Source organism: Colletotrichum scovillei (genome assembly GCF_011075155.1).
Source record: "Colletotrichum scovillei strain TJNH1 chromosome Unknown Contig00003, whole genome shotgun sequence".
Taxonomy (NCBI): Eukaryota; Fungi; Ascomycota; class Sordariomycetes; order Glomerellales; family Glomerellaceae; genus Colletotrichum; species Colletotrichum scovillei.
The window spans coordinates 1,929,772-1,951,959 of NW_023336261.1; the positions used below are offsets into that span (position 1 = coordinate 1,929,772).

The 22,188-nt window shown below is 55.0% G+C and overlaps 8 protein-coding genes across 8 annotated transcripts; 5 read left to right on the plus strand and 3 right to left on the minus strand.

Moving 5' to 3' along the window:
• Positions 1-235: 235 nt before the first annotated feature.
• Positions 236-2,408, plus strand: HER10_EVM0012171 (nucleoside transporter). The gene is made up of 2 exons (XM_035481572.1): positions 236-899; positions 987-2,408. The coding sequence occupies exons 1-2, from the start codon at positions 715-717 to the stop codon at positions 2,194-2,196; spliced, it is 1,395 nt and encodes a 464-aa protein (XP_035336645.1). The 5' UTR covers positions 236-714; the 3' UTR covers positions 2,197-2,408.
• A 53-nt stretch (positions 2,409-2,461) lies between these two features.
• On the minus strand, positions 2,462-5,929 carry HER10_EVM0005327 (inositol-pentakisphosphate 2-kinase). Its single transcript, XM_035474948.1, has 2 exons — positions 3,502-5,929; positions 2,462-3,442 (listed from the first exon to the last, which is right to left on the minus strand). Exons 1-2 carry the CDS (start codon positions 3,782-3,784, stop codon positions 2,535-2,537), a joined length of 1,191 nt encoding a protein of 396 aa, XP_035336018.1. The 5' UTR covers positions 3,785-5,929; the 3' UTR covers positions 2,462-2,534.
• Positions 5,930-7,710: 1,781 nt separating this feature from the next.
• On the plus strand, positions 7,711-9,882 carry HER10_EVM0012350 (mitochondrial distribution and morphology protein 34; the record flags this gene model as incomplete). Its single annotated transcript, XM_035481746.1, has 2 exons — positions 7,711-7,977; positions 8,506-9,882. 2 exons carry the CDS (start codon positions 7,711-7,713, stop codon positions 9,880-9,882), a joined length of 1,644 nt encoding a protein of 547 aa, XP_035336659.1.
• A 1,982-nt stretch (positions 9,883-11,864) lies between these two features.
• HER10_EVM0007908 (YEATS family protein) lies at positions 11,865-12,736 on the minus strand (the record flags this gene model as incomplete). The annotated part of the gene is made up of 2 exons (XM_035477448.1): positions 11,865-12,436; positions 12,496-12,736. The coding sequence occupies 2 exons, from the start codon at positions 12,734-12,736 to the stop codon at positions 11,865-11,867; spliced, it is 813 nt and encodes a 270-aa protein (XP_035336258.1).
• Positions 12,737-13,486: 750 nt separating this feature from the next.
• HER10_EVM0011313 (putative NAD dependent epimerase/dehydratase) lies at positions 13,487-14,820 on the plus strand. Its single transcript, XM_035480748.1, has 2 exons — positions 13,487-13,895; positions 13,966-14,820. Exons 1-2 carry the CDS (start codon positions 13,534-13,536, stop codon positions 14,747-14,749), a joined length of 1,146 nt encoding a protein of 381 aa, XP_035336563.1. The 5' UTR covers positions 13,487-13,533; the 3' UTR covers positions 14,750-14,820.
• Positions 14,821-15,314: 494 nt separating this feature from the next.
• HER10_EVM0003021 (SYF2 splicing factor) lies at positions 15,315-16,247 on the minus strand (the record flags this gene model as incomplete). Its single annotated transcript, XM_035472710.1, has 1 exon — positions 15,315-16,247. The coding sequence occupies one exon, from the start codon at positions 16,245-16,247 to the stop codon at positions 15,315-15,317; it is 933 nt and encodes a 310-aa protein (XP_035335800.1).
• Positions 16,248-16,783: 536 nt separating this feature from the next.
• HER10_EVM0003196 (uncharacterized protein) lies at positions 16,784-18,025 on the plus strand (the record flags this gene model as incomplete). The annotated part of the gene is made up of 1 exon (XM_035472880.1): positions 16,784-18,025. One exon carries the CDS (start codon positions 16,784-16,786, stop codon positions 18,023-18,025), a length of 1,242 nt encoding a protein of 413 aa, XP_035335819.1.
• A 610-nt stretch (positions 18,026-18,635) lies between these two features.
• Positions 18,636-22,188, plus strand: HER10_EVM0008631 (cell wall anchored protein). Its single transcript, XM_035478146.1, has 4 exons — positions 18,636-19,802; positions 19,889-20,321; positions 20,376-20,636; positions 20,697-22,188. Exons 1-4 carry the CDS (start codon positions 19,607-19,609, stop codon positions 21,889-21,891), a joined length of 2,085 nt encoding a protein of 694 aa, XP_035336319.1. The 5' UTR covers positions 18,636-19,606; the 3' UTR covers positions 21,892-22,188.

Here is a 22,188-nt window from a genome sequence, read left to right on the forward strand (position 1 = left end):
CATCAGCCAACGTCGTTGAATCAAGTTCGAATCAAGGTCTGAGCTGGGCTCTCAGCGCCTAAGGAATAAGCTTGTTGTACCGCAGGCGCAGGGACCCGCCTTGGGCCCGGCAGCCCGCAAGATCTCGCTGAGGTAATCAGTACCTATCAAGACCCCCACGTCCTGATAGTGGTGCCTGCGGCCCTGCTCGACCAACCCCAGGTGCCCAGATCTGTAGATGCTCGGCGCGTGGTCATCGACTTCTCCACCCCATCTGAGTGGACGACAGCGATCCGGTGAACGCGGCGCATGATTGCTTGTCTCTCTTTTACTCGTCCCCCAACGTCAACAACGTCCTTTTTGAGTCGCTCTGTTACACGTGCGACCTTGTGATACCTCACACGGTTTAAGAGCCCCAAGGAGCTGTGCGACTCGGTCATTGTTCGACTGGCCCACACAAGCCGGCGCATTCGGGATTCCGTTTGAACGGGAGGACGGATACTGACGGGAAATCTAAACGACGACCATACACGCCCCTAGCTTCGGCCACTCTCTCTACGCAGGCCGTCATTCTGACAGCACACTGCACTCTCGAGCATTCTTCCCACCTGTGTTACGGACGACGAATCCGCAATCGACTTCCCGGACCTCGACGGAATTGACTCTCGAGTTGAGGCAGATCGCCATCTTTCACCACCAACCTACACCCACCGACGGCGAGACAGATAACACAAGATGGAGCGCATCAGGGAACTGCTGGGCAAGCACCACAAACCGGATCGGCAAGAGTACGAGCCTCTCGCCGAGGAAGGCCGGGAACTCGACGGCTCCACGCTGGAGGAAGACCCGGAGGAGGTGCCGTTCTCGTGGACCGAGTACATCATGTTCGCCTGGCTGGGCATGGCGATGCTATGGGCCTGGTATGTCGATATTCGCCCTCCCATCACCAACACTCTTTCCCCCTTGCTATGCAAAAGCAACGATGGCTAACACAACTCTCACTTCAGGAACATGTTCCTCGCGGCAGCCCCCTACTTCCAAGTCCGCTTCCAATCCGACGTCTGGATCTCCCAAAACTTCCAGTCCGCCATCCTCACCGTCTCGACCCTCACGAACCTCACCGCCATGCTCATCCTCACAAACATCCAATACGCCGCCTCCTACCCCTTCCGCATCAACCTCGCCCTCCTCCTCAACTGCATAATCTTCTCCTTCCTCACGGCCTCCACCTCCTTCGCCCTCGACGTCTCACCCGGCGCCTACCTCGCCTTCATCCTCTTGATGGTCGCCTCCAGCTCCTGGGCCACAGGGCTCATCCAAAACGGCGCCTTCGCCTTCGCCGCCTCCTTTGGCCGGCCCGAGTACATGCAGGCCTTGATGGCGGGCCAGGGCGTAGCCGGCGTCCTCCCGCCCATCGCGCAGGTCATCACCGTCCTCGTCGTCCCCGAAAAGGACACCACAAACTCCACCGCGACCGCCCAAGACGACATCAAGTCCTCGTCCTCCTCGGCGTTCGTCTACTTCCTCGCCGCCGTCGCCGTCTCCGTTTCCGCCCTGCTGGCCTTCATCCCCCTCGTCCGCCGCCACAACCGCATCATCGAAGCACGCATGGTCAACACCCTCGCCGAGTCCCTCACCTCGGTCGAAGAAGCTGAGCGCGCCGCCCGTAAGGTCGTGTCCCCGCTCACCTTACTCCGCAAGCTCCACTGGCTCGCCGGCGCAATCTTCATGTGTTTTTCGGTCGCCATGTTCTTCCCCGTCTTCACGGGCAAGATCCTATCCGTCCGCTACCCGGGCGACGAAAAGTCCCCCGCCGGCATCCTCTTCCGACCCGCAGCGTTCATTCCCCTCGCATTCTTCGCCTGGAACCTCGGCGACCTGTCCGGCCGCATGGCCACCATCCTCCCCTTCTCCCTACGCCACCGCCCCGCCGCCCTCTTCGGCGTCAGTCTCGCCCGCATTGGCTTCCTGCCGCTTTACTTACTGTGCAACATTGGCGGCCGCGGCGCCGTCGTCAGCAGCGACTTCTTCTACCTGGTCGTCGTCCAGTTCTTCTTCGGGCTGACCAACGGATGGTTAGGCTCGAGCTGCATGATGGCCGCGGGCGAGTGGGTCGAGGACGGCGAGCGCGAGGCCACGGGCGGGTTCATGGGCTTGTGCCTCGTTGCTGGGTTGACGACGGGTAGCCTTTTGAGCTTTACGGCTGGTGGTATTTAGGGATGTCTTAGTATAATTTTGCATGTGTACGGCGTAATGGGAGAGGTGTATAGCTTTCATCTCAATTTGGCATACTTTGTAATCGGTCTTTGGATGGCGTTTGAGGACACGGGTTATGAGGACGGTGAGTATGAGAATAGTCATAAAGACGGCCAATAATAGTTAGCTCTAGAGAAACGCATTATTCAATCCGTTATTGATTTAAATGGAAGATCACGCAAGTGAAGATCATATGGATAATTGTCGGACGTGGCGCCGTGGTGTTGCAAAAATTACATTACGCTTTGCTTTGCTACAAATACACTACTACTACACAACCGCTTCGACTTCGACGTCCTTTAGCCCTGGAGAGCGCAGTTCACCATCTTTCCGCGCCCGGTGTACCAGCCTTCGTCGATCAACGCGCGCTCTTTTTCCTGCCACTCTTGAAACTTCCAGGACACGTTCTTCTTGTCGAGATCGGCAAGTTTGGCCTCAAACGAGTCCGCAACCACAATCTCCTGTGAGCCCTTCTTTTCAAGACGGTATCGCATGTAGAGGGAGCAGTCTCGCAACGTCATGGCGATACTAAACTCCTCGTCGGTTTTGCTCGCGTTCAGGGGCCCGCGGGGATCCTTTTGGGTCTGGTGCCTTTTCAATAAGGTGAGGATAGGCGTCCTCTTCAGCAGGTCGTACAGGATAGAGGCGTGCTTGTTGTCTCCGGCGCTGCTGTACTGGAACAAGCTGGAGATGGCCTTCTGACGCACATCCTCCCTACCCTTGGGCGTCTCTCTCTCGGGGTCCAACCAGAGGGGGCACGGGTAGTACCGCGGGTTGCTGCCGGCGTCCTTGCTGTCTTTGAATTTCTTGGCCGCGAGTGCACAGCAGCGACATGTGTTGGCGTTCGTCGGCGCGGATGGCGACTGGGCGAGCCATTTTGGCTTAAATTCGACTACGCGCTCGTCGGCGCTCCGCGCGCGCATGCTCTCGATCAGGCAGGCCCTATCTGTTTCCATGATTTTGGTGTTCTCGAACTTGGCGGGTCGCTTTTTGGCTCCTGCCGGAGCTTTGTTCAACGCATCCAGAACGTTCTGCATGTGCTTCATGGCGTCTTTTGGGAGAAAAGCATATTTCATGTCGGTCAGTATATCCGCGCGGTAGGTGAAGAGAGGAGCAATGGTGTCCCAGAAATAAAACCACTGCTCTTCTGGCGGATAGAATGGTTTGTCGCCACCTTTGGGTTGCTTTGGTACTCTCAAGAGGTATCCTGAAAGGAACATCAGTAGCAGTTCAGGATAGGGCATGTAAGAGATATCTGAAACCCACTTGTTAATAAGTCGTCCTCGGTCCTGTCTTTGTTATCCTGCCGCGCAAACTTGGTATACAAAAACGGGATGAATAGAACGTTGGCGGCACCTTCACCGACATAAATGGCGTGTGTCCAGGGGCTAACATGAACATTTTCGTCCGATACCAGCACTCCCATATTGAAGACCTTGCCCGATGCTGGGCTATGCTCCCTGGGGACATCTTTGGACGATATCTCTGCAACCGCCTTCACACTGAGCTTGGTATTGATCGATGTGGGTGGGATCAATAGTTTGGCCATGACGAGGAAAGCGGAATGAAGCGAGACTTGTGTGTTGGAGATTGGAGGCCTAGTGTTGGCAACGAGTGTAGACTGTTTAATACGGACGAGGGGCTGAAGATTGGCGAGCTGGTAGAGCCTGCTATTGAGGTAGCGAGTGGCTGGATCGAGGCGCGAATAGTAGGTAGGTAAGGCGTCCAGATGGCTTCACAAGGCGACCGTATTAAGCGATGATGTTTGTGTGATAAGAGAAGAGACTCTCATGGCGAGTTGCAAAGAGGTAAGGAAGGCGGTACGGCAGTCTGGAAGGAATGTGTCTTTTTTCCCAGCTGAACTAAGGTAAGATCCAATGGCTTACCTGCCGCAACTGGTGGCAGCAGCAAGTGGTCTAGCAAAGCGCAGTTTCCCAAGATTGGTGGTGGTGACTTGGAGGTGTCTCACGCCAACAACCCTCCCGTCTCTTTCTCTCTCTCTCTCTGTCTCTCGCTCCCGCCTCTCCGCTCTTGCCTGATCTGGCTCGGTGCCTTTGCAGGAACAACACACCTCACGGGCGAATAAATGCTGGAGAGCACGTGAGACTGGTCGGAAGGTGGTTTCCAAAGAGAGGACGGAACCGGAGCGCTGCGAGTAAGGTAAGGTAGGTAGTCAGTCTACGTCGTCAGCCGACTTGTGGTTGTCTGATCTAAGGTAGCGTTGCCAGAATCGAGTATCGAATGGAGGCGCAACCGTTGTCTGCCCACGTTCCTATGGTTCCCCTTGGTTAGAAGATGGATTTCCGATGAGGGAGCGATTGCGACGAGGCTCCATTTGGTTGCTTGTTGCTCTGTGCTACAACGGCCCTCCCTTTTGTGTGATTTTTTGCACCTTTGTTGTGTCCTCTGGAAGCCAGCGGTATCCTGGGATGACGACAGACTTTCCGCTTCGGGTGTGGAGCAGAAAAGTTGGCTGATTTGGCGCTGGCTGCTGGGTAAGCTTGTGAGTTCCTACTTTTCGTTGACACTATTGGCAACAACGTAACGGTAGCAGACAGACACGACAGGCAACTTCCCTGGGGCGGGAGAGGCTGACGGGGTGGCCAATATGACTCCTCCCACAAGTTACAGCAAGTCGCGGCTCATCTGTCATATCTGATCCTGAACCTTTTGGCGCGAGCGTTGGACAGGAAGCTACCACAGGCACCGCAGGGTATGTACTGTGTTACATAAGTTTTTACCCCGGAATCTTGTGAGAGGTTGATTTCTTCTTCAATGTGCGGTTGCAGAGATGGAACCCAGGATTCCAGAGGACCCAGATGTCTTAGCAGGAACTCCTCATCCAATGCTTGCGATGACTGGTACGGCGCGCGCGTCAAACCCACATGCTTGACGTGAGTGCGGCTATCGAGCTAAAGCCCCCCCCATGCTGATCCAATGCAGCCAGAGGGGAAAAAGAAAGAGGGCACGATTGGGTGCAGCATTGGCGACGCGCGATTCTTCGGCCGGACTGAGCCGGAGCACGACCGAAGACTGGCCTACGCAGCGCGTGAATGGACGGGCAGGTTCGCGGCTTGCCCGCTTCGTGTCAGCGCCTACCCCGCCCTGCGGGACACCTTTGGATACCTTACCTTGCACGTGCTTACCTAAGGCACTGGACTTTGGAGGCTCAGAAAGCCTAGGGCGCATTGCGTCGTTTTCCTCTTTGCTGGCGTCGCCCGTTGGCTACTTTCCCCCGAAGAGCGGAGCATTGCGGAGAAGCACTCAATGGGCTGGGGCTGAAGGAATGATGGGTCCAAGGTCCGTGGAGAGAAGGAGGGGAAAGTTCAAGGAGAACGAGACATTGGACGGGAGATGCGCGATGGCAGACTACAGAGTCCAGAGAACGGGAGTAAACCTGATAATTAGAAGCAGTCAAGAACAAGGTAAGATCAGTCATGGCAGGGATGGGGGCACTGACCGGTAAATCGGACAGGATGTTGGACCCGAGAGCGATTCGAGCGCCGCCATGATATGATCTTCTGCCCAGTCAACCCTGCTCAGCCCGGCCCGGCGACAAGACTTTGTATCCGGATTGTTCATGTCTCTCTGCAAACCGAGGGGCATCACTGTGGATGCTGATATGACGGACTCCCTTGTCGCATGGCTCCAGATGGATTGAATAAGACCATGTCATCTTGTTTGCCAAATCCAGCCTTCAGGCATGGGCAAGCTCCCAAAAGGGACAGGCAGAAGAAGCAGGCCCTGCATTTCTGGCAATTATCAGAATACCTGGCTGTCAGGTTATGCTTTTCGCATTAGAGTATCCTGATGTCGGACCACACCCAGCACATGTCTTTCGATATCGTCCCATGTTTGCTGACAAGCCAGCTCGTGATCGGCCCCCGGGCAGCAACGGACCAACAGCCAGAGAGCAACAAGACGAAATGGCACCTTGGAAGCGGGCTTTCCACCCCGACTAGGGCGGGATTCAAAGGGCTGAAATGTCGGCCAGCCCAGATCTTGCTGAAGAGTTCTTTGGGAGACTCGATTTGATTCGATTCCCCAGATGGTTCGCCGCGCTTGTGGAAACGAGGGCACAACTCTAAATCGTCCACCGTCTTTTGGTTCCGGTGACTTGGTGCAGGCTTCGGCTGGCGCATCTCTTGATGTTCAAGGTGGTCATTCGTAGTACCGTACCGGTATCGTACCTCGGGGCTTTCGATAGCATTCGGTATCCGCAAGCTAGGTACTCCGTAGGTACCTGGCGCGGCCGATGGAATTGGAGGTCCTCGGGCGACTCGCATAACCACTAATCTGCGAACCTCCGGCCCAGTTGCAACTTCACAAGCAAATATGCAAATGAACCAACCAGGCCAGCGGCACTAGGTACATCCGGCGCATAGCATATCATTAGCCGTTGATGGTGCCCAGCGTGGCAGCGGGTGTAAATCTCCAGTGTGTCCACGCAGAAGCAGGGCGAGGTTGCAGCGAACTCTGGAGTCTTGACTCTTGGGTCCTGCACTGAGAGGGTGGACCCACCGTTTTCCTTTCCACTCCAGGTGCTGGGTCCTGAGTTCCTCCCTTTTTCAACGGGAGCCGGCCGTGGCTTGGGGGCGCCCGTCACGCCGCAGGCCGTTGCAGTGGGAAACTGGAGTCCTCTCGGTGGAAGGAACTGGAGGTAAGGTACGGTAGGTACCTCCTGGGCGGAATACTTCGAGGTAGTGGGTAGGTACCTACACAGTAAGGTACCTAATGCCCACCCGACCCTTACAAAGCTGGGACGCGCTCAAGTGGACGCTCACACGCTCCTGCCTTTTGGTGGCCCCACCCAGTGACCCTTTCCCGCACCACACGCGACACTCGCAGGAGCCAGCCCCAGCAAAGGGGAGTCGCATCTGTCACAGCACCTGGTCATCCACCCAGTCAGAACACAGCCAAAGAGAAACAGCAGAAAAAAAAAAAAAAAAACAGCCGTCACAAATTTTTGCAAAAATTCGCGCTAATGCTGCATCGGCACCGCACGCACCACTTAGCTCCGAGTATTCCCTCTGCTTCCCGAACAGCGAAAGAAGGAGAAGGAGATAGGCACCTTACCTAGGCACTCCGTACATACAACCAGCGTCATTCGCCGGAAAACGCACACCTCCCGCGCACCGCAGCCTACCTCCATTACCTCTCTACCACACAAACAAGCACCACAAGCTTGATCTACATCCCGACACCTCCCACCCTCATTATCCCTCCGCCTTCTCCCCAGACCATCCAACTCTCTCTTCCCCGGACTATATCATCTAATTGCACCTGCTCCTCAACGAGTCCGTTCTACTATTTGTACTGCCTTCGAACCCGATATCGACGCAAACCTTTCGTCATCGATCCCGAAGCATCGTACCTGACATCACCAACTCATCCGTCTCTCCCTATCGACCCTTGGCCGACCGGCCTGCATCACCTTGCTCTTCGATGGTTGGCCGCAGCTAAAGCCATTTCAACATGGCCTTCAACTTCAACTGGTCGCCTCTCACGGCCGACGCAGAGTTCTACCAGCGCGCACGAGAGCTGCTCACGACCGCTCTGAACAAGAACCCGAAGCCTCCGATTATCGTCGATGACATCCTCGTTACCGAGTTCAACTTGGGTTCCGTGCCCCCGGAATTGGAAATATTAGAGATTGGCGACATTGCCGAGGACCGATTTCGCGGTATATTCAAAATGTGCTACTCGGGCGACGCCTTCTTAACCTTGAAAACGAGGGTTCAGGTATGCTGCATTTTTTTTCGTTCCCTCTTCCGCACCTCGCTATCCCGCAGGTGCCTCCCTGCACGCAAACTCCAGAGGCGAAGCTCGGGTTCGCAGCCGCCGCCGCCGCAACAAGCTCGCCAATGCTCGCACCACGACATCACATTCACGAGTTCGGAATCATTCCCGTTCCAGTCGTTATCGCAATGCGCCAGATCAATCCTGCGTCGCGAACATGACTCCATACCAGTGTCTGGAATGCCCTGGGAACCCCCATCGGAGAGCCGAGACAGCACCCAGTGGTGCTTCCCCCCCGAAAACATCATCATTTCACCAACCACAATCATTTCTATTCTTTCAGATGCTTCCCGCTATCGTTACCTCAACCATCCTGGCGTTTGTTTTTCCCTCACCAAACATTTCTTCACTACCCGCGTGCTCGCATTGAAGTCGAAATTACCTGGCCGGGATCCGCGTCCCATGTTACTACCTTTGGCTGCCCCCCAAAATGCACGTGCGTCATAGCAATGCTAATATATCAACAAATAGGCAAATCCTATGAACACCTACCTGTCGTCCAAGCCGGGGTTCACATCGCCGCAGCCACTGGCCGCCGCATCGGGCCTTACAATTCCGCTGTCAATAACGCTCTCTGAGATCAAGCTTTCAGCCTTCATTATCCTAGTCTTCTCACGGCAAAAGGGGTTGACCCTGGTCTTCCGCAATGACCCGCTCGAGTCACTCAAGGTCTCATCGACCTTTGATTCGATTCCCTTCGTGCGCGATTACCTACAGCGCACTATCGAGTCCCAATTAAGGAATTTGATGATGGACGAGCTCCCCGCAATTATCCACAGGCTTTCTTTGCGCTTGTGGTGTCCCGATGCTCTGCCAAAGGAGGAAGAGGCACCCAAGGAGGATGAGGAGGAAGCTGAAGTTGATCCCTTGGCGAGCCCCCCTCTGGATCCCGTTGATGCGAATGGAAATCTTCTCGACGCCAATGAGGTTTCGTCACTATCTCTCGAAGGCGGCCCGGAAGTCCAGTCGCTCTTCTCCCAGAAGAACCTCTTGAGACTAGCTGCGCTGAACGACTCCCACCGCACATTCTCTCTGTTCACGCCGGGCATTCGTGATGTCGTGTTCCGTGCCTGGACAGGACCTGCAGTGTCCGAGCCAACTAGCACGCCACCGACAGCAACGCCTAGCTTATCCAAGACTAACTCCTTCCATGGAACGTCTACCACGTACACTTTCTCCGATACTGGCAGCGCCGCTCATGGCCACCTTCCTTCCAGACCGTCAATGGTGAGCCTCAGCTCGGCCACTACTGGTTTATCCTTGGGTGCCGGTATTCGGTCAAAGTCGTACGCTGGTCGCAAGAAGAGGACAAGAGTCGTCAACCTCCGACGCTCAAAGAGTCAAGTTGGCGAGACTCCTGAGGGCAGCGAGACTTATTCAGAAATGGCATCCGACTCTGCGTCTGTCGCCGGTCCCTCAACTGAGCCCCTCATGACCAGTTCCATCGCTGAAGACATCGAGGAGGAGGAAGCTTTGGCGAATCTGGCAGAATCGACCCCTAGCAAGGTTCGCTTCGGCCCTCTGGAGAGAACGCGACTGCCCTCCCGACCTCCTTTGCAGCCGGAGTTTTACACGGCGCCCCAGGATGGTGCTAGTGTGCCTATCAAACTGGACACCGCGTGCGAGTCCGACCCCGACGTTACGCCCCGAGCCCAAAACGAGAAGGCCGCCGCGGAGAAGCCGCGCCAGGGTGTGCCGTCCGAGCCGTCATCTGTATATGAGCAGGCTTGGATCATGAAGATGGCTGGCGAAATCGCTCGTCGCGTTTACGATGAGAAGAGCTGTCACCCAAACCTCTGGGACGAGCGGGAAGACGTCCCGCCCCCGGCCTACGAAGCATCAACTTAAATCACCTGTTTACCACAGGTGATGTACAAATTGCGCAAACTCACCATACATCCACTTTGCTGGACTGCATCTCCTTTCCATCTGTTCCATCACTTCCTCCTCGCATGGCGTTAGGGGAACTCCTCAACTTTTTGGTTTTTTTTTAACCATGGATGACAATGGTACAACCATTTGTCCATTTTGCTATTAGTGTTAATGTGTACATATCACATGGCGTTTGAAAGGGAAACAAAGGGGGATACCGGGTATCACACAAAAAAGAATGGGATTGGGTCAGAGAGAAACGGCCTCACTCTGATTATATTTTTGGATTCTCGGGTTGGGATGAAGACAGAGGCCAACCAACCACGCTAGTTTACACGATGACGATACGACCAAACAGTTGATTTTCCCTTTTTTACGAGAACAAAAAAGGGCGGCTGTTTTAACTCGGAGTCATAAAAGTCATCGGTATACTACACCACCCCCAAAGAGCTCGCCATTTGAGGCGGGCTGATTTATACAGAACACATCACAACCATCACAACTTTATTTTTTCCTTTGTCATTTCTGAAATATCTCATCGCGAATCATCCCCACCGAACACCTCGACGGATCGGATGGGTAGAGCTGGTGTGTACAACAACACGTGGGAAAGAAGGGGAATTAGGCTTTGCTAGGAACATCACACTTGATTGTAAAAGAGGAGGAAGGCCGTTTGATGGAAGACGGAAATATCGTGGATATCCATTTTTTGTGTCACTTGCGATCAAACTTAGTATTTCAGGCCCTGGCTCATAAGAACGAGTTTCACGGCGCTTAGACGCATGTCCAATTTAGGCATGCCTGAAGAAATCAAAAAACTCCCATCTTCTATGCATTTCGTTGTTCACACCGCTCCATCTTGCAGGTGAGGTATAACTTTTTTGTTCACCGCCAGACCGTGCTTTTATCGCTCGTTTTTTGGAAACTCCACAGTCGAAGCAAGGCTCCCTGCCATCTGCGCTGTCATGAAAATATGTATGTATGAATGCCTGGTGCTAGCCTTGCTGTCAGAGATAGCCCTGTCCACCGTCCGGCCCACCATTCGGACCCTCGTCTTTTGGCCTCTTCTTCTCAGGCAGTTCTGCTTCCGGTGATGCTTTCCGCTTCCCCGCCTGTACGCCGGGCGGCGCTGGAGGAGGACTCAGTATCGTAGACTGACTCGAAGTATCGTCCGACATCTGTACATCTGGCTCGTCCCTGCTCGTCTGAGAATGCATCGACATCGTGTCTGCGATTGCGTCGACCCTTGTCGGTGGGGCAGGCTCTTGAACTTGGCTACCGCAGTTGTACATCTCTTCGAGGCTACTGTTCGGTACCAGTCGACATTGTGAGCGCGCCGATGCGGAGTAGTTTGAGTGGAAGAGACAATAGGTTTGTCCCAGTCCGGTGTCCGGTGCACCATTCCCAGAACCATGATTGACCTCCATAGGAGGGTTTGTCGAGCCCGCGACGCCAGCCGCTGACGCCTGCGTTGGCCTATTCCGAAAATCATTCTCATCTCGATGCCATCTCGGGGCTCCAGGAGGCTCTGCTGGCCACTGCTGTTCGCCATCGGTCATGGCGGTATCCATGTTGTTGTTACGCCTGGGACTTGGTGTTCTAAGGTGTGGTTCCTGTTGATGACGAATGGGCGAGCTGCCACAGTCCATCTCATCGTCTTCCGTATCATCGCCGCCGCCTCGTAGCCTGGGTTGATCTCCATACATTGCGCAAAAGTAATCCTGCTTGGACCGAGTTCGCAAGAGAAATGCAACGGATATCAATAAGAATGCCAGACGCAGAGTCAGCACCGTGTCGTTAGACGGTTGGCAGGCTCTGTGCTCCTAGACACGCCGGCTGATGAGCTCCAACTCTGCCTTGACGCGTTTGAGCCTCTCCTCGTCCTTGGACAAGGCAAGTAGATGGGACGCGACAGCCACCTTACGAGCAGGTCTTCTAGCTGCTACGCTGGGCGGTTCCTAACCGGCCGTAGCAGCAGCAGCGTTCTCCGCTTTTAGCGCAGCCAGCTGGGCTTCCTTCTCCTTGAGAATCTCCAGCTGCTGCTTGGCCATTCCCTTGGCCGTGGTCTCGGCCTCCTTGAGCTTCTTGACCTCAATCTGCTCAGTCTCGAGACTGAACGGCTGGCCAGGCTTGTTGACGGCGGGCAGCAGTGCGCTGCGCTCCCACGCCACCTGGACGTTTGATGTCTTCTCTGGCAAGGCCGGGATCGGTTTGTTCTTGCCTTTGCCTCCTTTGCCAACTGGGTGGCCCTTGGGATGAGCACCGGAGGTGAGCACTTCGTAAAAGGCTTCGTACGGCTCGTTGAAAAGCTGTTCGTCGTAGGCCCAAGCGCGGATCTCGCCGTCGTTCTGTCGCAGCATCTGCTCCTTCTCGGCGTCGGTCCGTCCGTATGGGTGAAGACGCAGGTTGTGGTACAGCGTCTGAGGTTTCTCTCCCGACTCGGTCGCGTAGTATATCTTGATGGTGATTTCAAACTCTCCCCATCCGGTTTCTTGGATAAGGAACGGTTTGCCCGGTTCGCCGTCGATCACTGAGTGGTGGTTTAGCAAGCGCACGATTGCGCCAGGACTCGGTGCAAGGGCAACTTACTGCGAACGTGGTTAGGAATGGACTCGTGTAGCTTGAACTGCACTCTCCGAATCCAGTACGTGATGTCGATATCGTCGATGGCCTTGACAAAGACCTCCCATGAATGGGTGTGGTCTGCCGGTACGCCTTCCGGCTTGGGGTTGGATTCGGGGTCGAAGGGTCGGGCGGTCGTGCCGTAAATGAAGGGTCGTTTAATCTGTGTACCCTTTACGCGTTTGCCGAGGCTGCTGGGCGGCGCCATATTGATGGGTTAGATAAGTGTTGCTCGGGTGATGCGATGCGTTCTGGTCAATGCCCAATGAGAGTGCGTGAGTAAGTTTGTGAGGATGTAGTGGGGAGATTTGGGTGTTGTCGAAAATGGACCGCAAGCTAAGACGGCAAGAAAATGGTAAGAAAATGGTTCCTGGCGTCGACAGCCTTACGCCAAAGTTTGAAGTGGGGCGTCCAGTGAATCAGCCAACAATGACCGTCTCTCGGGTCAGCCCCTGCCGAAGAGACCCTTTGAGCTGGGCCTACCTTACTTTCGGGGACGTAATGTTCTTCGCACGAAGTGAGTATTCGCAAGTATCTTCTTGCCTTGATCACTTCATTGTGAAATAGAGGAAACAGCTCAAACACAGTGCTAACCAAGGCCGATCTTCTTGTGAAGGGTAATAGAGTCAGCGCTACTGAGCCAGAAGGAAGGCTCCCCGTCCAATGGTGACAGGAGCACAGAACGATTCGGCCTGTATGATCTTCCAGTACTTTGACTTTTCTGTGATTTATTTCGACTGCTTCTTGGATTACGAAAGCCTCTCTGAGTTTGGGCAGTATCAAGGTACCTGGCTGGAAATAGTGGGAGGTGCAGCCACCATCGCGCACATCGAAACTGGAACCAATGGGGAGCTTGGGGAAGAGCTGCCCCTCCAACCCCTGTAGCTAGCTGCAACTCTTTAGCTGGTGCAGCACCTGCAGCGCCTGCATCATATGGAGGACCCCTGGCAGGTTTTAACTGGGGAGCTGGGTAGCTGGGGCAGCTTCCGGACGGGTGATGATTTCATGACTTTTTTGAGCTTTCCATCCGCGTCCGGAACGGCATCGAACCACCTTCGGAAGAAATCTGGCAATCACCTAGCGCCGAACCCGGTCGGCATTTCAATTGACTCCATCACCGTCAATCCGGCTCGCTCTCTCCTTTCGTCTAACTGCACTTTGTCATCTCCAATTAGTGCTGGTGCTCATCTAATTGGTTCCTCCGGTCACTCTCATCTCATACACCCTCCCGTCCATCTCACTCACACTCTCATCATGTCAACCTCAGCCGTAGCAAAGAAGCTCGTGGTGTGCGGCGGCAACGGCTTCCTCGGATCAAGAATCTGCAAGTATGCCGTCGCCAGGGGCTGGGACGTCACATCCATCAGGTACTCATTCTCCTCGTGAACCTTTCTCATGATTCTCCCTTCGTCCCCGCTAACACGTCTCTTTCCACAGTCGCTCAGGCGAGCCCAAATGGTCCGCCGTAACCTCATCACCATCCCCTCCCCAATGGTCACACAAAGTCTCCTGGGAGCGCGCCGACATGCTCAGCCCAGTAACCTACGCGCCCCTCCTCAAGGGCGCCGACTACGTCGTCCACAGCATGGGCATCCTCCTCGAAGCAGACTACAAGGGCGTCGTCTCGGGCCAGGAGTCCCCCGTCTCGGGCCTGCAAAAGGCCTTCGCCCCCGTCAAAGACCGCGGCGTCGACCCCCTAAAGACCTCCGCCGAGCCCGGCGGCGGCCCCGGGGCGGACCTCAAACCGCCCAACCCGAAGGACCAGTTCTCCTACGAGGTCATGAACCGCGACAGCGCCATCGCTCTGGCCAAGCAGGCCAACGCTGAGGACGCAAAGGCCTTTGTCTACGTCTCTGCCGCTGGCGGGGCGCCTGTCCTGCCCGCGCGGTACATCACCACCAAGCGCGAGGCCGAGAGCACCATCGCCAGCGAGTTCCCGCGGATGCGCGGCATCTTCCCCAGGCCGCCCTTCATGTACGACAGTTCGAGGAAGTTCACGCTGCCCCTGGCCGCCATGACGGGCGCGGGTGCCCTGTTCAACAGACTGACCGGTGGCGTGTTGAGCGGGTTCATGGGCGCGAGCGGCGTGAAGCCTCTGCCGGTCGAGACCGTCGCGGAAGCAGTGGTGGAAGCACTTGATGATGTCAAGGTCCAGGGTCCGATTGAGGTTCCCGAGCTTGAGGAGTTGGCAACCAAGGGTTGGAGGAAAACGATGCTCTGATTTATCGAGAAAATTGTATTTGTAATATGCCATAGACTGTACCATCCCTCAATGCGAGGCCTTGAAATGGATTAAATCCTCATCCTCCAACCTTGATCTCTAGAGCAGATCAAGTAGACTTTTCCTCCGTCCTCGTCAGCCAAACCCAAGGTATTAATTAACCCGCAGACGAAGAAAAAGAGTACACCACCGGTGTGGCTACATCTCTTGGTGCTCATGCTGGGATTCGAACTCGGGTACTCGCTAAGCCTGTCGTCGAGTAGGCTGGTTGGCGTATAGATTGTTGATCATTAGCCACTCCACCAACCAGCCAGTTTGGCCTGGCCCGTCGACCTAGACGGGTGCCTGCTGGCTGGTGACGGGAATAGATTTGAGGGGGGGTATAAGGGCTTCCCTCTGTGTTAGTCGGGTGTACATTTAGGCAACGGGGAAAGGCGATCGGATGAAAGTTGGAAGAAATGTGCGGTTAGCACCGTCACTCTTTAGATTCCTAGCCGGACTATGCAGGTACATTAAACAAGTCTCTGAGTGCAAGAGCATCTCAATTTATCCCAAACGCCAGCGCTCAAATCATGGTTCCTCGCTCAAAGCTGTCCCTAATTTCCGCAGTATACTTATTGTAGAAGCGCGCCAGCTTCTGGTTGAACTGCTTGTTCTTCTCATTGATGTACGTCACATCACCGTCGTCGCCGTTCTGTGCCATGCGGTCCTTTCTCTTCTTGAGTCTGTTCGCCTCCGCCCTCCTGAGGTCTTCCACCAGCCGATCCACTGCCGCCTTGTCCGGCTTGTTCTGTGCGAACGTGGTTGAGTCGGCTGTCGAGTAGAAAGACCCGTCCTTATCCACCGCGATGAGCTCTCCGTCCTCGGTCTCAACAATATCGAGGCCGCCCGAAGCAGCGGCGCGCTCGATGGCTGCCATCTTGTCCTTTTCGTACTTTTCCATGTCGGGGGCAATATTCTTCAGCTGGCGCTTGTATACCTTGTTGCTTTCGGCAGTGTAATCTTGGAATGCGTTGTTGTCGCGATGCGCCTCCTTCTTCTTCACGTGCTTATCCCATTTCTCGCTTTCGTCAATCGTCCAGTCCCAGGCGCGCTTCCGCTCAAAGTCGCCGCCGGCATCTTCAATGTCTGCCTTGAGCAGCTTTTGCGAAGCGACGGCCTGCTTGCGGTGGATCGCCGTCAGCTGGCTGGGGTCTGATGCGAGACGTTGTGATTCGAGTGTCGCCTCCTTCAGATTCTGGTCGGATGAGTTCTTGGCGCGGGCTTTGAGGGCCTTGAAGCGCGCCATGCGGTCCTGTGATTTTGCCGCGGCATCTTCCGGTGTGGGCTGTGATGGTGCTGCTGCCGTCTCTGCTGTCGCGGGTGCGGTTTCCGTGATCGTGCTAGGTTCCGTTGCTTCGGTCTCTTCAGGCGCGACAGACTTTGCTGGCGCTGCAGTGTTGGCTTCCTCCTTGGCGGCGGTACCCGTATTCGTCTTTCTCTTCTTAGAGGGAGGCATTATGGAGTGTTGCGAATCGTCCGAGGTGTTGCCGGTCGCAAGATGTGTAGATGTGGGCTGTTCAGGAATCGCGATGTATGATTTTGGTGGTTGTATGGTGATGTGATGTAAAGTGACGAAGATGTGGGATTTCATTGGGGGACGTTAATGGATGTTCAAGTGCGACTCGACCGACGTTTCTCCGATGGGAACCGCCGCCACAGCCTAGGTACCTCATCGACCCATGTGGCTGGTGGACATGGCATATGTGGCTGGAGGTCGGAAGAATACATAGATCGACCCACCACCGCTCCCCCGCAGGATCCATACGGGTAACGGACTCCTGCAAGAAACACCCGTGGCTGTGCGGCCAGGTCATCCCTGTCGTTGCCCCCAACACCCCTGCGGCCCTTGCATCTCGTTACCTCGACGCGCCCCCTCTCAGTATGCGGCTCCCCAGGATCAGACGACTTTTCTGAGCAACGCTCGCGTGTCCGTGAATAGCCTCTGAAGGTGACCGAAGCTTATCAGAGACTAAATCGCCATACATCTCAGTCATGCGGCCACTGAGAGCCGCAGGCGTCCCTCGCAGAAGTGCAACTGCCTGCTTTCACACTACGGCACCATCGCTGGCTCGGCTACAACGGCCGCGTGTTCACGAAAAGAAGAGGCCGGCAGAACCGCTAGTCCCATACTCATGGCGGCCCTTCGAGGTGCCAGAGGTAGTTCTCGACCTGGACAGCTGGGACAACCCAATCGCACGGCCGTACGATAAAGACGAGATGCAGACTCAGAGGAAGAAATGGGAGCAGAACTCCATTGTCGACGCCACGTGGCAACGGATCAGGCACTTTGAGTATGAACGCCAGCGTGACAGCGAAAAGTTTGCCAAGGTCAGCGTCAGCCATCCCTGGTACCAGCACTGGCAGGTCACGGATCTCGACATCATGACGGCCGCTCTGAAAGGCGACTCGCGAGTTGGTCGGCAAACCCAGAATCTCCCACCGGAGGAGAAGCCACATCAGAATGATGCTTGGAGTGATCTGAAGTCGGTTGCCTCGAAGAACGCAATTCCATTGACCTCGCTTCAAGACGATAAGAACTTCTTGAGCTGGTTGCTCCAACGAAGGCCCACCACGGCTTCGTTACCACTGAAGCGCCAACGGGAAATTCGAGCATTTGTTCGACGACTGGAAGATCTCCAGAGCCTGAAGCGCTACCTGCAGTTTCTGCTTCAGCACGGGGAGAAGGGATTTCAGCTCTGTCACAACGCGGATCAGGATATCACTTTTGTGATATCTCGGCTCCTCACCAAACCTCCCAGGTTACGGCCCTTCGTCGACCTCCTTCCCTTTATCAACAGCATCTTTGCTCTCCAGAGACAGCACGGTCTACCTGTCAGTCCCGGTCTCTGTGGTATCTGCCTGATCATCTCGGCCAAGGCGTTTCAGCTACCGGCAGTATCGAGATATCTCAAGCTTGGGCTGAAAGAGGGTCACTGGGTTGGAGAGGGCTCATCTGCTTCTGATGTCAAGGCTGCGGTCGAGGCGCTTATTCGATGCTGGGACAACAGGAGGCGCTTCCCTGATGTGGATCGTTCTGGAGACATAATTCGCCGTCTACTCGGAGAGAGTTTAGGGGAGGACAGCGCGGCTTCCTTCAAGGTCGTTTCGCAGCACCATCCGGAGGACGAAGGGTTAAAGGAACAGTTGGCGGAGTTGTCACATCGCGTCGCTTCCGCCCCAAAATACCCTCCGGCTATGAATAGGACACCTCATGTCTTGGCGGAACAAGGTTAGGGCTACCTGAAGGAAGCAGGTCCCAAAGTCATGGATTTATACTGCAAAAAACATTGAGTCGGCTGAGAGAAGTCTGACCAACGTTGAGGCTAGGAAGCGGTGGAGATATATACCAATTCCCACAAATTTCAACTTCAATTACTCAACATCATTGCCGTGCTGCATAACACCCCACGTCAGCCAAGACGCGTACCTTTCACGTCTGCTGTATTCGATGACTTGCTTATCGTATGCCAGCACCTCTGCTCTCACATGATGCCCAGCTCACATACGAATCCGCAAGCCTCCTTTGACATCGCCTCTCCCCATTCAGCCCTGTCATGCCTGCATGCGAACGCGGGCTCAAATGCCATGTGGCTTGCTGAAGTCTCCAACCTAGAGAAGACTAGTCTCGAGCGAGCTGAACCAAGTCCCGCTAACCCTGCCATCCCATTGGGTCTACAGGCCAAGTCAGGACAAGCCAAGCTCCAGGGCTTCCCTATTCCGTCCAACTCCGCATAACATCCTCCGCCGTCTTCGTGTCAAGCTGGTGCTGCCACTCTCCATTGTCTCCGGTACGCTACATTTCGCCATTCTTCTGCATCGATTTCTGGTAGATGACGGATCAGTGCTGTATGTCAGCAGGAGCCATGGAGTTCTTCTGTTAACCCGGCGTGCCGGGCATCCACTGGCTCACCATAGCTGATACCTGCAAGTTGTCTTCGTCTCGCCAAGGGCAAAGGTTGCTATAAATTTCAACACAGGATAGCACGCTCTAAGTGGTATTTCTGACTTTTGTGTTTTATACACCACGAAAATGCAATCAACACAAGAGGCGAGGCCACCACCAAAAGAACCGCCCAGGGGTTACCGCAAAGCTTCGTTAACTCACGCATCATCCGCTTTACCACTGGGATGAACTTCAGCAGGAGACCAGAGCAACGGGTGCGTGGCAAAGCGAGCCATCTCGATGCGTGGCGCTTCAGACCTCGGACTAAGAGTCCAGCTCCCTCACCCGTCCGCCTCTGGTCTGGAACGGAGCCCCCGCCAGCTCGTCTGGATCCGGCCTGGTCCGGACACTGCAGATCAGAAATGTCTCTGGTGCTTGTCAACAAGCCCGATATGTTGACAAGCCCAAACTCTGTTTTCTCTATCTTTCCCATTCTTCGAGAGGCCCCTCCCCCGTTCTTGTCTTTGTTTGAGCTTTCCTTTTCCCTTCGTCCTTCGTCCTCGAATGAACTGACGGTTGATGTTCTGACAAGACTGATCTGCCATCATCACTTTCTTTTCATTTTCTTCATCTGACCTTTTTAACAAATTCCGTAATTTCATTACATTCCACTGTTTAGACCAAGGTATCAGACCAGACGATCATTACCCTGTAGTCTTCGAGTAGCCCACTCTACCTCCCGAGACATACATCAAAGTGGGAGATCTCGATTAATCGGTCGACCTTCTTCTCCCTTTGCTCAGTTAATCACGCTATGCGCATGAGCAATTCCGACTGAGAGTCGAGAATCACCAGGAACCTGGTCCGCGGATAGATCAGGATCGACAAACCGCTGGCGGGAGGGTAACGCGGATCGCGGATCACGGCACAGAATGGCATTCTCCAGCCCGTTGTGGTCGGTTTTGGCCCTGTCCTTGCTCCCGACATCAACTTTGGCGCAGAATGACCCCGTGAACGACTTTTGCCGTCGGTTTGGGCACCAGACCGCCGTGGTTGACAACAAACTCTTCATCGATGGCGGCCTTGTGAATTGGAATCCACTCTCATCTTTTCCAGCCAACTACTCAAGTATGTCACTCCAAAAATCACATCTGCAATCCCGTCTTCTTTTTCATCCAATGGCAACATTCAATGCCCACTAACACGCTGCTCAGATACATGGCTTCTATACCAAGATCTGTCTTCGTCAACGGCTTCGGGGATGCCCCCCCTTTACGCCAATCTGTCCAAGAATGGATCAATTCCCAACGTCGCCGGCGGTGCCCTTTGGTCTGACAATGTCAACAAGCGACTCTATCTGTTTGGCGGGGAACGCAATGCGGGGGAATCGCCCATGCCCTTCAACCTATACGGCTATGATATCCTAAACAACCAATGGGATTCTTTCGGCCCATCTCGCACGGGAGCTTCGATATCAAAGGTTAGCTACGGTGCGGGAGTCTCTGTCGATACACGCGGCGAAGCATATTACTATGGTGGATGGTTGAGCAACGCCTCCGTTCCTGGATGGGGCACTGGTCCGCCAGTCGCAACGACCGGCTTGGTGAGATACACCATGGATACCAATAGCTTTGCCAACAACACTGGGTAAGGAGAGCAACCTTGGTCAAGCGAATGCACATGATACTAACACCTACATAGTCCTGATAATATACGACGCGCCGAGGGCAGTCTGCATTACATCCCCGCTGGAGACGGTGGAATGCTCATCTACTTTGGGGGCATACAGGATCTGGCTGGCAATGGAAGTTCTACCATTGGCCAGCCCATGGACCAGATATTTATATATGATGTGCTCAGCAGCAAGTGGTACACGCAGAAAGCTTCAGGTGATGTTCCTGGCATGCGACGACGATTCTGCGCGGGCGTAACTTGGGCAGGAGACCAGTCGTCCTACAATATGTGAGTACATTGCTTCATGTTCACCCTCACTATTTGCACCTTATCTGACACGTATTTCAGTTACATGTACGGCGGCGCCAATGTCCCAGGCGTGCTGGGCGCGGGATATGACGATCTCTACATCCTCTCAATCCCGACCTTTACCTGGATCAAAATGTACCCCATCGGCCGCAACGGGACAGGAGACTACCCCCACCACTCAATGTCCTGTAACATTGTTCCTGGCCGTGCGCAGATGATCATTTCAGGAGGCACGTTTCCGCTCTCCCAAGACTGCGATTCACCCGGGCAATGGGGAACCCACAACGCGGACCTTGGAAAACAAAATGCCGGCAAGGTAATCTGGGAGTTATACAAGCCCAACAAGACAACGTACGCCGTGCCGGACGAAGTCATTGCCGTAGTAGGAGGCAACGGCAACGGCGGTGCTACAAAGACTGCACCCGCGGCTGGTTTTGACTACACCGACGTCAGCCTCCTCATCACGCTCACGGCCAGTATTCCGAGCCGTACACCGACGAGAGATGTCGGCAGTACCGGTGCTCCCGCTCCCACAGGAGGCCTATCTACAGGTGCCATCATCGGCATCGCGATAGGAGCTGCAGTTCTGGTCGGCGCCATGGCCATGGGATGCTTCTTCCTGGTCCGTAAGCGCCGGTCAGACCGATTCCACACTGGAGCATCACCGCCAGGACCAAGCCACGTATACCACGCTCAAAGCATGTCAGAAGCATGGTCGCCACCCGCGGCATCGCCTTACTCACCACCATACGGACCTTCTCCATTCACGCCTCCTCCCCTGTCCGCACACCCGCAGTCACCGCACCCAATGTCCGCGCACACGGTCCCGCCGCACATGGGCCCGCCGGCAGAGCTACCTTCGGAGCCGTCATACACAACGACACCAGCGGCTCTCGCTGGCACGACGACGCTCACAAACATATCGTCGACGGTGTCGTACCCGCCGCAGCAGGCGTACTTCCCTGAGACGACGACGCTGCTGAATCAGCCGCAGTACGACGCCCACGGCAACATGTGGATGCCGCAGGTGAGCATGGTGCAGGTCGCTACCGGGGTGAGCCCGCCGCTGCCCGAGTACACGCCGGCGAGGGGCGACCAAAAGACACCGCAGCCGACGGCGGCCGAGGTGCGGCACGAGCCGCCGCCGCAGGAGCCGCAGGAGCTCAGTGCGGACCCGAATGACCGGGCGGAGATGAGTACGAGGCAGGAACATCAGACGTACTACAACAGATAGGTTTGGTTCTTGCAGGCGCATGGTTTATTCTGTTTCTTCGTAGTTAGCCCAAAGTCTGGCCTGTCAATGATGAGACCGGGCAGGGATGGAAGCGAATGGGATAGCGGTACTGTTGAAGGAGTCTGGCGTTTGCCTCTTTGGTTTGTCCCTTCTTATTACTGGCACTATTCCCACTTGGAGTTTATGATATGGAATTGTAATCAGGCGAATTTCGGCAATTTTTCAAAGTACCTAGCAGACACCTTGAACCATCAGGGTCCAGAGCCATCAAGGTTCAGAATGTGATAAGGATTCCGC

Excerpts from the sequence above, each read along its gene's own strand:
- HER10_EVM0012171 (XM_035481572.1), top strand. The coding sequence starts at position 715 with ATGGAGCGCATCAGGGAACTGCTGGGCAAGCACCACAAACCGGATCGG. Across the intron at positions 900-986 it reads ATGGCGATGCTATGGGCCTG|GAACATGTTCCTCGCGGCAG; the intron begins GTATGTCGATAT and ends CTCTCACTTCAG.
- HER10_EVM0005327 (XM_035474948.1), bottom strand. The coding sequence starts at position 3,784 with ATGGCCAAACTATTGATCCCACCCACATCGATCAATACCAAGCTCAGT. Across the intron at positions 3,443-3,501 it reads CGAGGACGACTTATTAACAA|GATACCTCTTGAGAGTACCA; the intron begins GTGGGTTTCAGA and ends TGTTCCTTTCAG.
- HER10_EVM0011313 (XM_035480748.1), top strand. The coding sequence starts at position 13,534 with ATGACTTTTTTGAGCTTTCCATCCGCGTCCGGAACGGCATCGAACCAC. Across the intron at positions 13,896-13,965 it reads TGGGACGTCACATCCATCAG|TCGCTCAGGCGAGCCCAAAT; the intron begins GTACTCATTCTC and ends CTCTTTCCACAG.
- HER10_EVM0008631 (XM_035478146.1), top strand. The coding sequence starts at position 19,607 with ATGGCATTCTCCAGCCCGTTGTGGTCGGTTTTGGCCCTGTCCTTGCTC. Across the intron at positions 20,322-20,375 it reads AGCTTTGCCAACAACACTGG|TCCTGATAATATACGACGCG; the intron begins GTAAGGAGAGCA and ends ACACCTACATAG. Across the intron at positions 20,637-20,696 it reads GACCAGTCGTCCTACAATAT|TTACATGTACGGCGGCGCCA; the intron begins GTGAGTACATTG and ends CACGTATTTCAG.